Consider the following 11,517-nt stretch of genomic DNA (forward strand, 5'->3'; position numbering starts at 1 on the left):
TCAAGCAAGACCTACCCGCAACAAACCCATGCTGGCTATTCCTCAGGATGTTGGTGTCGGCCAGTCCATTAAGGATGGTCTCTTTAATAAACTTTTCTAAGACCTTCCCTAGGATAGAGGTCAGGCTGATGGGCCTATAGTTTGCCAGATCCACTTTCCTCCCTTTCTTAAAGATAGGCACCACATTGGCCTTCTTCCAGACTTTGGGCACTACACCAGAGCGCCAGGAGTTCTCAAAGATCTGTGCCAGGGGCTGGACTATGACACTTGCCAGCTCCTTGAGTACCCTGGGGTGTAGATTGTCAGGGCTGGCTAACTTGAAGGTATCCAACCTCTCGAGGTGTTCCTTCATGAGGTCAGCATTGATGGAGGGCAGAGGATTTCCCTCACCTGGATCTCCTGGGTTGGACACAGCCTATATTATAAATGTAGATTCTGTATCAAAGGGGTTGTCTAAAGTTCACTATATAAAAATTTGAATAGAAGAATCTGATGGACATGTCCCCGTGAGCTTGCACATGCAGTTTGTGGTACTGTAGACCCATCTGTGGTACTGCAAACTGCATGCAGTACGCATGCAGATGTCTTCTGCGTTGCTGATTTTTCAGTGCAGCAGCGTTTTTTTGACACCAGGAGATCCCAGTGTCAAAAAAAATCTAACCTGCATCAGAAAAAAAACAATCAGGATGGTGCATGTAGCAGCAATGTGCACTGCCTGAAACTAGAGCCTGGCCAGCCAGAACCATGGTTTAGCTGCCTGTCGGCCAGGCTCTGTGCACCTGGATCACTGCAGCTGGAGCCCCAGAAGGTGCTGACCAGGTGCTGACCCAGCTTTCCCTACCCCACCCAGGGCAATTTGCCATATGCCAGAGTATGTGTGCAGGGGTGCTCCTCCAGGGACAACTAGCAGAGACATGAATATGTGCTGCTGTTAGTCTTCTCCAGGGAACACATGTTCCTGCTCTTGGGAAGGTGCCCAATTAGGACAGGAGATATGTTTATTAAGGCTGTACAATTATTTTTGCTTTATTTGGTTTTGTTTATGGATTTTGGGCCAAGACTACTGGAGAAACTTTTGCCACTATATTAATATCAATTACAGGGGTGCGTGCATTTTTTATTAACGTTTTCATACTGGCCAATACCCTAATATTTTTGTTGGAATAGTTTACTTTGCTCAAGGTTCTAGTAGCAAGCAGTCTTTTGCCAGTAAACGGAGAAATCTACTGAGATGGAAAGGCTTGAAAACCAGATTTTATACATTTCTAATGGAGAGAAATCTCTAGATGTATGGTTGTGAAAAGCTGTCCCTGACAGAGTAGACTATACAAGTTAAAAACTTCATGTTACTTCTGTACCAAACCTTTCAGATTTCTAAAACCAAACTGATTCAATACTTGAAAGGAGGAAAAACTAATTGGTGTAAGAGGAGGTGCTGGTAGTTCAGCAGATGGCAATCTTTGGTCTAAGTCAGTGGTAAGAGTGTTGTATAGTTTTGAGACATTGTGTTACTTCTGTAATAGAGCAGATGCCTGGACTATGAAGGTTTTCTGGCACTTTTCATTAGATTGAGGTGCTCATCTCAGTATTGTCATAACATTTGTATCTGGATAATTAAGTTATGCTCTACTAACTTTCCTTTGTAGTGTCCTTTGGATGAAATAATCCACTCTTTTTTTCCCCCCCCCTAAACTATGTAGTAATGTTATATGCATATATGCTTTGAAATAGTTGCTGTATATTGCAGTAACGTTGTGCAAAGGGATCTCATAACTTTGTATACTTCTATATAATCTAAGCCATTTATTTGCAAAACTCTCTGGATTCTTCCATGGGATGCAAGTACAAATATAATACATTATATGAAAATTTTACTGAAAATGTTGTGTAAAAAAATTAGTTGTTGTTAGTATATATCTATTTTTGCCCCCTCAAGGTTCATAATAGCCCTCAGTGTGATGGCTCAGTATATTCTTGTCTGAGGTCAATCAGCTTATTTTTTTCAAACCAAGAAGAAATAGTCATTTTGGGACATGAAGTAAGAAAAGAAGGAATTAGGTAAGTAAATTGACAGTATTTTGAATATCGTACTAGAAAAATGAAGTATAATCATTAGACAATTATGATTCTAAACACTACATTTATGGTATGTGTGTATTGTAGTGGTAGCTCTGGGTCACTTTCTATTTGGATTAGCTTAGCTCAGGTGTGAGTTGCATTGCAAAACTACTCATGAGTGTTTCCAATACCTTTGGGATATTGCATGGGTTTATTTGTTGCTTCTGAAGTATGCTGTGCTGCTCCATGATTTCCCCCACCCTCCCTGTGAGCCGTGGAGCTTGCCTACCTTCTAGGTGCATGGGGGAAATTATAGAAGGACTGTGGCATTCGGATTTTTTTAACTTTTATCCTTACTGGGAGTGGGTAATCATTTTGAGTGAAAGTTGAACCTAGGTTTTAATGTAAACACAGCTGGGCCAGCTAGTCAGGTCTGAAAGTACCTGGAAATTCAGGTGGGGTGGGTTGCACATGGATGGTTGAGGGGCTGACGGTAATATCTACATAACTATTCTGTAAAACCATACTCTTAGAGGCTCTATGGTAAAAGAAGAGGTTAGTATTAGCATGTATGTCAGAAAATACCTATTTCACTATATTCATTGTAGAAAGCTAACAGGAGTGAAAGGTAATTTTAACTTATCTTTTTGAAGAGAAAAAATAAAAAATCTGCTCTGAGTGCACATGACGAATAGGTTTTATGAGTTAAAAGGTAAAATGTGTTAGAAGGGTCCCTCTCACCTTCTTACCGCCTAAGAATATTTAGGGTTTCTGAATTGGGTGGTTTTGTTTTTTCAGATTAACTTTACCTCAGACAATTGGAAATGTCTTCTTTGAGAGGTTGGCTGACTACATTCTGGTGAAAACTACCTTTGGTTTTTCTCTGGCTTGGGATGGAAGCTCTGGTATTTATATGAAACTAACAGAAGAACATAAAGGGAAACCATGTGGTCTGTGTGGAAATTTTAATGGCAATAAATCTGATGACCTTATAATACAAAATAGTAAGTGAAGAGCTCAGGAAAGCATCTTTTATTTTAAAGCCAACAGTCCTGGTCATGCTGTTTTGTAAATATTGGGACTTGTTCTAAAAAAATAATGCTTTTTCCACTTCAGTTCATTATCAGGTTGAATAGAAAAGTTAGGATTTGTTATGATGAGTTTTTAGGCGTATAACTCCAGTTCAGTAAAACACTGAATTATATAGTTTCCTGTTCGACAAAGCATCTATACACAAGCTGAACTTAAAGATTAAAAATATATTTAAACGTTAAAAACAGCATTTTCATTAAAGTGATATGCTGAAAATCAAGACAGTTAATATAGGCATATTTCTTTCACTCAGCATATTAATCTGAATGAACAATTGCCATTTAAATAATATGGTTTTTTTGGTCAGTGAAATATGGGAAATAGAAAAACTTCTTTTAGGAAAACATTTTTTCCCCCACTGCTATATTTTACCTTGGACCAGATGGTACACTGCCACGGTCCCTCTGTGGGTCAGTTTGTGCTGTTGATTTGCTACAGTGTCAGAATTTGAGACAGTTGGTTTCTCCTTGAATCTGAATAGTATTTTTCTGTAGGTAACACCTTATTTATGGTAGATGGTGGCCAATATAAATTTTACGCACAACCAATGTGCCAAACATTCTGCTGCCTTTGTATGGAAAACGCTCAGTCCTACCTCAAGTGAAGGGTGGAATGTTGGGAATGCAAGGAAAAAAAGTTTGTCAAAGAATTGAAAAGTAATAATCGGATTTAATCATTGTAATAAAATATACTGGAAGAGTCTAGTTTCGCATCATTGCCTATTCTTAAATTTCAACAATTGTCTCAGTTTTGCCTTGATTTTGTTTTTTTTCCCCCCCCTCTCCTTTTCTCTTGCCACATTTCTTTTGTGTCATAATTGAGATGCTGTGTATTTTGCCAGAGAGAGTAAAAATTTGCACGCACACACATGCACACCTCCCTTCCCCTTTGCTTAACTGGCCAATGAAAATGGGTTGTATCCCCTTCACAGTGCATGCTGCATTGTACTGTTCAGGAACAGTAAACCTGCATCTGTGGAGCATTTGGATAAGATCAACCTCGAGGCTGCCTTCCACCCCTATGATTCTGTTATACTGATTGTCCTGTTCCAAACACTTGACATCTGGATACCAAAGTAAAGTACACTTCCAGGCTTGTTGAAATAAGTGAATAAAAAAGAAAGAAGTCATGGATTCACTCACTGTTAAAAAGAATATTTTCAATTTCTTTCAGCTTTCTGTTTATTTAAGACAATTCCTAGACTTGGTTTGCTTGCTTGTTTAACTTTCTGCCTTACACAGTGCCATTTTTTAATTTGTAGAATAGTACAATTCCTGTCCTGCAAAAGTCAGAACAATGGATCAGACTGAACTTAAGCTGCAACTAATTTTATAACACTGTGTCCTAATGATATTTCTGCAAATAAGGAGCAAACTGTTCTGATACTTTTTCACAAGGATGGGATGTGATGCTTATAAGTTGCAGCTCTCCATTGTAATATTTCCAAATCTGAACCCTTTGACATACTTTCATAATTAAATCACTGGCATCTGTTCTTTGTGGTCAGCATACAGATTACTTTTACAGGCCCTAGCTACATTACATCTAAAATCCGATCTGGGGGTCTTTGCCAACATACCTGTCAACCAGTTTGGCTAGGCTGTTGAAATCTGTACTATCTCTGAAACCGGCCTAGAGCTTTGGATAGGGTTGCATCTGTATTTATTTGTAGTTTTAGGTGATCCTTAGTTCTATATGGGTCCCAGTCTCTAAAAGAAAGTATCATTAGTTTCTATAGCAGTGATTCGCAATTACAGTATTATGGCACTCGGGGGTGTCTTAAGATCCTTTCAGGGGTGTTGCAGAGTGCCAGGAAATGCTAACACTGTTAAGTGCGCAAACATGATTCACAAGGTATGTCCAGAGGTTTCAAATAGGAATCCACAGTGTTAAAAACATTGTCCTGTTGTGGTTTTTCTTAGTTCTTTGCAGCAGAACAATTGCTCTATTATTTTTCTGTAGTCAAAAAATGAGTGAAAACTAAGAGCTAGCATTTTCCAAGGAGTGCCTTAAGTCTAATGAAGGGTGTTTCAAGTATAAAAATGTTGCGAATCACTGCTTAATAGTCTGTGTGTAATGTGTTTGTGAATTTGATCAGGATTGACCAGAGAAGTAAAGGCTTCTATGAGAAAATGTACAGTGCCCTTCCTCACAAACTTCATTGAAACTGACATGTTTTGTGAACTGTTTTGAAACGGCATTCTTCAACAAAATTTAATTTAGTCAATAATGCTCTGACCAGCTGTGCATTTTGCCTTAAAAAAAATACAGCATATAAATCCTGTATCAACTGAGCTGGTAAAGGTTAGGCTGTACTCAAGCTTGCAGAAAAATATTTATATTATATTTAATATAACATCCTTTCTCCTAACCTGTTGAATATCACTTACATTAACTGCTGATATATCCTACAAACAATACAGGAACATAGCTCCTTTATCTTTGTCCATTTAACATTACAAGTAACATGTAGTCTGTATTTTACCTAGAGCAGTGGCTTTCAAACTTTTTTGGCCACGTACCCTTTTACCCGCAAAATATTGCTGGTCGTACCCTCTATACCCAACACGTCTGTTGACACCAGCATCAATGTTTGACAATGCCATTACTGGCTGAGTTAACCAAGCAGAAGTTCACCATCTTTATTAAATTTTAGGTACCTTATGTACAAGGGGGAAGATCTAGGATTTCAGAAAGGAGTCGTAGGAGCCGTGACCTATGCTGCAGGCATGGGTGCAGTTTGGCTGCCAGCCTTCTTTCATTAAACAATGACTTGAACATCCATTTTTCTTTTTTAATAATGTGGTCATTTATTCTATGTAAGTTCTGGTATGTCTGTCATAATCTGAACACTTTCCACTGGTAAATTGTAATGTCATATGTGGTTCCATTGTATCTCATAGTCTCATTCCAGAAGGAAACTTGTGATGTCTTGAGTTTTATTTTTGGAGAGGGGATGTCAGCACTCACCCACTTCTGTGAAATATGTTGAGATCCTTACATGAAATGTGTTAAAAGAAGTGCAAGGATTTTTTTTTTAAATAGCCATAAAAAGAAATCTGTCTTTACTTGGAGATTTGTTCTGAAACTACTACATATAACTTTTCCAAAAAAAAAAAAAAAGTTTACTGTAGTAATTTTTTTAAAACTTAACACATTATATTTCATGTTAATTTCATATTTTACACCAAATGAATTTGTAAATATCGCAAATTATTGATTGATTATATGTGTAATTTGGATCAAGTGTGCATAAAACAATTATTGGAAGCCTATTTTAATGCTTTGCTCAAGTGGTAAATCAGTTTTGGTTTGACAGGAAGACCTATCTGCTTGTAGAAAGTGATGCTGTTCAATATTTTCTATGAAGTAGGTCACTATACAGAAGACATTGCTGTATTTGCAAATAGCTGGTCTGTGCAAACCCTGGAGGATGCAACTTGTGTACCTACTGCCTCAGATTTTTCTAGTCCATGCTCAGCTGACACAGAGTTTTCTGAGGTAAGCTTGTCAGTGCAAATTTGTTGAGTGCACTGTAGCAATAAGTTTCTCTAGCCTATACTAAGTGGCAGTACCATTGTTTTGAAATGCCAAAACACTGCCAAAACCAAGGCTCTTGCATAGAACCTAAAAATGTCTGTATGAAATCCAAAAATGCCTAATAAACAATTGATTTAAAATTTGGTAAAATAGTTTAAAAGACTAATATTATAGCATCATTTAAATTGATCAGTTTCTGTCAATTTATATTGGTACATAATAAATTAAATATATTAATGAATAAATGAAATGTATTCATCTTTGTTCTTCATAATCCTAAGAAACACTTCAGACTGCTAAAGGACTTTTAAACTCAGTTAGTCTGATTCTTATGTCATATAGTCTGAGGCCAGGATTAATTTTATTGATGCCAGTAGCGTTATAGTGCAAAAGAGGAAGTAAGGAAAGGAATAGTGTAAATGAGATCAGAAATGGGCTCAATATATGTATTATACCCAGCATGCAGAAAAGGGCTGGATCTAAAGTTAAACACTTGCTCTAAACATATTGAACTTTGGGGAGAAGATTCAGATCAGGCTGGTCCTTAGAGGGTTTCTGGCAAACTAGGATGAATTAAGTTTTGTGTAGCTAATGAATTTGCCAACTGGCCTGTTTAAGAAATCTTCACTGGCACCTCGGCCTGTGATTTCAGTTTTCAGTCCTGATCTCTTGCATCTCATTATGTCATGAGAACACTGTACAGCACAAGAAACAGGCTTAGCTCCAATGTGGAAGTGAATAGTTTTCATCATTAACAGTTGTCATCTTTGACTAGTTTAGAAGTTCAGTTGTCAGGCTGGTATGATGGACATATTAATCATGATGCAGGAGGAATAGAGTAGAGATAAGGAACAATACAAGAGAAAATTGGGGAATCCTTATATTCTGAAAGGAACCTTGTAGACTAATTTTTTTTTTTATGTATTAGTTTTCTTTTGTGGGGGAGTGGAACTAAAAGGAATAATTCTTGTTTTTATTGCACAGGCCATATTCTTCAAGTGCCAAGTGCTCCTACAATTTCCTTTTCTCAGCTGTCATGAAAGCATAGATCCTTATTCTTATATTTCTAGCTGTATGAATGACCTTTGCAGGTAAGAAGGGTGGTATTAAATATTTTTGGGGGTATAATATAGCAGCCAGTCATTCCCGGGGTCCCCAGTTTCATGTCTCAGCATCTCTGTTTTCAATCCCAGTGGTTGCTCTAACCATACTAAGCAATGGGTCAAGTTCAAACAGGTTCAAGGAGGTTACAATGATTATAGACATTAGAGGGATGAAATAAGCCCTGTATTTCTCCTTGCTTCCCATACTGTGCATGCTAGAATTTCTTGGCCACTGTGCTCTGTTAATAATAATTTGTTTTACTTGGCACGTACTAGAGTACCAGCAGTGTTGATTCCTTTTCCAACAATCTCAGTCAGTCATATTTATTATGATCTCCTAGGTATGCTGCAAATGAATAGCTGACCAAGCAAAGTGTTTACTTTTTAAATAGAAACTCTTTCATTAGAAATTAATCTTAGTGATGTAGGTAATAAGAATAGCAATATCTGTTTCTGCTACTTTGTCAAAGTAAATTATCAATTTTTTGTTGAAATGAGGTGCAGAAGTGATCAGTATAGTGAGCTGAAGAACTACCCATCCAGTAGCTTCCATTTTATGTGCTATTTCATGATGTTATTACCACTGACTAATATAATAGGCTGCTAATTTTTAGTTTTCTATTTTGCCCTAAAATGGATATGACAAGCAGTGGTGTAACTAGGGCCAGCAACCAACTTTGTGGGGAAAGTGAGGTCAGGGAGATGAAAAAAACATTACTGCTGGTAGCTGTGTGATTGTGCTGGTGACACAGCAGCAACCAGAAATAGCCACTACTGCCATGCCCCAGATGCCCAGTTGTATTGCTCTCCCACAGATGACAGGTTGCATGTTTATATCCTTTGGGACTAAAATGTTTGTATGGAAGCCCATGACATTTTTCCATTGATCTCACTGGCAGCCAAAGTCGGGCTGGACCTGAATTTTATTTATAAGACAATTAAAAAAAAATATTTTTGCATCTTCATAACTCTATTGCACCCAGAGAAAAATGTAAAACAAACTTTCAGTATGACATTGAGTCAACTGAGGGAATATCAGGGAGGATTTTTTTTTTTTACATGCCTGTAGGTGTTGTGAATGGTGTCAGTATTTTAAACTTTTGTAGGAAGCTTCCATGTCTCAGGATCTCATTAATTTAGGCTTATGTTCATAACAGACCTCTCATCTTGCAGCTTAACCTCTCATCTTTCAGCTTAGCATCAGTTTAGGAAGTTCCTTGTGGAGCCTAGTTGATATGCCGAGTCACTGTTTCAATAAGACTCATTTAATTGGATTATGTGAGGAGACCTAGGGAGGCTCTGATGGACATAACAAAAGTACAGTGGTGTTTGAGTTTCTAAGAGGTGTGTTGAAAGCAGAACCTGTACAATGTAACATATTCTTAGAACTATTAGTTTTTGAAGCTTGATCTAGTAGTGCTGAAAGACAAGTAAATGCAGGCAAGATGTTCTAATTTTGTTTTTGTTTTTTATAAAGATGTCTTGTGACTAATTATTTTGGCAATACGTCCTCCATAGTGAATGACAGATTATGATGGGCTTAAGTTAATTTTAAAATGGTCGTGACTTTCCAGATTGTCTATATACAATTCCCATCCCATGAGTTTGAGCTCTATGCCATTGTTAATGATTATATACTTATAGTGGCTTTTTGACAGAGGGACACCCTCATTTTATAGCTGGGGTATACGGAGTTATTTTGACCAAGGTCAAACAGAAATTCCTTGACAGTCAGGAATAAGATCTATGTCGTCTTCTCTACTGCCTTCATTACAAGACTTCTGTTTTCTTCTGTTAATTAGCATTGATTTATTTTGTAATAAAATATTAACTATGTTTGTGGTTGTAACATGAAAATTTAAAAACATAAGCATGTGAAAACATATGCAATGTCCCAGTTTCTTTTTTCAGCTGATGCTGTAATTTGTATCATTTTCACAATGTGTATTGCTAGCCCTGTATAGAGTTCTGCAATGTTATATAGGAGAGAAATAGTCATAAATCCTGCATTTAGCACTCAGTGGGCATGTCTACACATGAAATTAACGTGAATGAATAAACTCTTGAGTTTATTGTTCCTGGGGACTGCCTTCACCTTGCCCTGAGACCCCCAGCATGTTGATCCAGGTCAGAGCAGCCCCAGCTGGCAGTGTGCCCCAGGGGTCATCCTGCTAGTCTGGGGCTGCTCTGACCCAGTTCAACATGCTGTGGAGGGACTGGCTTGGCGATGAGGGTGCACCAGTGTGGGGCTAGCTGGCAGGCAGCCCTGCATTTGAGGCCCCCTCATGCCCAAGCCAACCCTGTCAGCATGTACACATGCATTTACTCTGTATGAAATAAAACGGGCACTAGTTAGTACTTGCATTTACAAGTACTAACCTGTGGCATAGTTAATTAGTTTCCTGCAGCCTAATAGGGCTGCATATGTAGATATTGAGAATTTACTGAGGAGCTAATAAACCAACTCTGCAGCAAATGTCTAGTGTGGATGGACCCAGTGCTTACAAAACCATTTTTCCATTTCAGAATGGATGATGATGAAACTTATTGCCGAGCAGTGACAGAGTATGCTAGAGCATGCTCACATGCAGGATACCCTGTACGAGACTGGAGGGATGATTTTCCTGCCTGTAGTAAGCTTAATTTTTTATTAATTTTTTTTTAATATTCTAGTAATGTACATTTTAATTCCACATTGGCACCAAATGTTTACTGTAATTACACAAGCCTTATAATTGTATACGTTGACTTATGTTATACCATATTTCATAAGTGATAATAAAGCATGGTTGCTAGAGCAAGGGTAGCCAACCCATGTCATGCATGCCAGAAGTGACACAGGCAGCCTTTGTGAGTGGCATGTAGTAGATGGGGGAGGAAGCAAGGAACACAGATGACAGGTAAGGCAGGGAGCAGAAAGCAGAAGAGTGAATTGGGTATGGAAAGAAGACCAGAATAGCTCTTAGGGAGGGAACATGGCTTAATGTGTGGCACACCTGTTAATGTATTTGGCCCCCACTGCTAGGGAATGATTTTAATTCCATCCTGCAAGAGGCTGTTTGAAGCTGGGGCAAGTGGGAGGAGGGCAATCGAACATAGGGGGCACTACATGGATATGACCAGCAATACAGTCCCATCCAGTGTGGTAGAGAGCAGCTCCCCCAGCTACCTGCAGCTAAGTTTATGGTCAGGCAGACTGAGGTGGTGGTGGTGGCTCTCATTGAGCCCCCATGGTGATGGAGGGAGCAGGAGAGAGCCATGGGCAGCTCATCCAGGGGACATCACATCCCCCTTGATTTTGTTCATTCACAGTATGGGGCACAGGACTGCAACCTGACCAGACTGACACTGGGGTGCCTTTATGGCTCAATGGGCAGGACCTGGCCTGGGAGAGAGGAGTGGAGTGGTGAGACTTGCTGCTGCTGCCACTGCCAGGAATCCCATGCCAGCTGCACCATCATGGAGTAATGCACCACTAGTAGTGCAAAGAGTAGTGAATCGGGGTGCCGCACTGCCCTTACCTCTTCCTGCTGCCAGCCACTTGCATGCGGGGCTTTGGCTCTACATCAGAGGGCAGGTGAGGGGCTGTACAGGTGGCCTGAGGGGAGCAGCAACGGTAGCAGCTGGGCCATTGCAGCAGAGTAGAGTCATGGCCCAGTGTGCAAGTATCTGATGGTGGGAGGAGGTAAGAGCAGTGCAGCACCTCCCCCTGCCCTCCCACCCA

The 11,517-nt window shown here is 39.2% G+C and overlaps 1 protein-coding gene across 1 annotated transcript in view; it reads left to right on the forward strand.

Moving 5' to 3' along the window:
* Positions 1-11,517, forward strand: part of OTOGL (otogelin like) — a 187,639-nt gene that overhangs the window by 29,753 nt on the left and 146,369 nt on the right. The window contains exons 7-11 of the mRNA XM_019514788.1: positions 1,937-2,058; positions 2,857-3,062; positions 6,521-6,651; positions 7,675-7,781; positions 10,320-10,426. Of these exons, the coding sequence (XP_019370333.1) occupies positions 1,937-2,058; positions 2,857-3,062; positions 6,521-6,651; positions 7,675-7,781; positions 10,320-10,426 (673 nt within the window). The remainder of the gene's footprint in view (positions 1-1,936; positions 2,059-2,856; positions 3,063-6,520; positions 6,652-7,674; positions 7,782-10,319; positions 10,427-11,517) is intronic.

This window comes from Gavialis gangeticus, unplaced genomic scaffold (genome assembly GCF_001723915.1).
Source record: "Gavialis gangeticus isolate Ggan-Ray unplaced genomic scaffold, GavGan_comp1, whole genome shotgun sequence".
NCBI lineage: Eukaryota > Metazoa > Chordata > Crocodylia > Gavialidae > Gavialis > Gavialis gangeticus.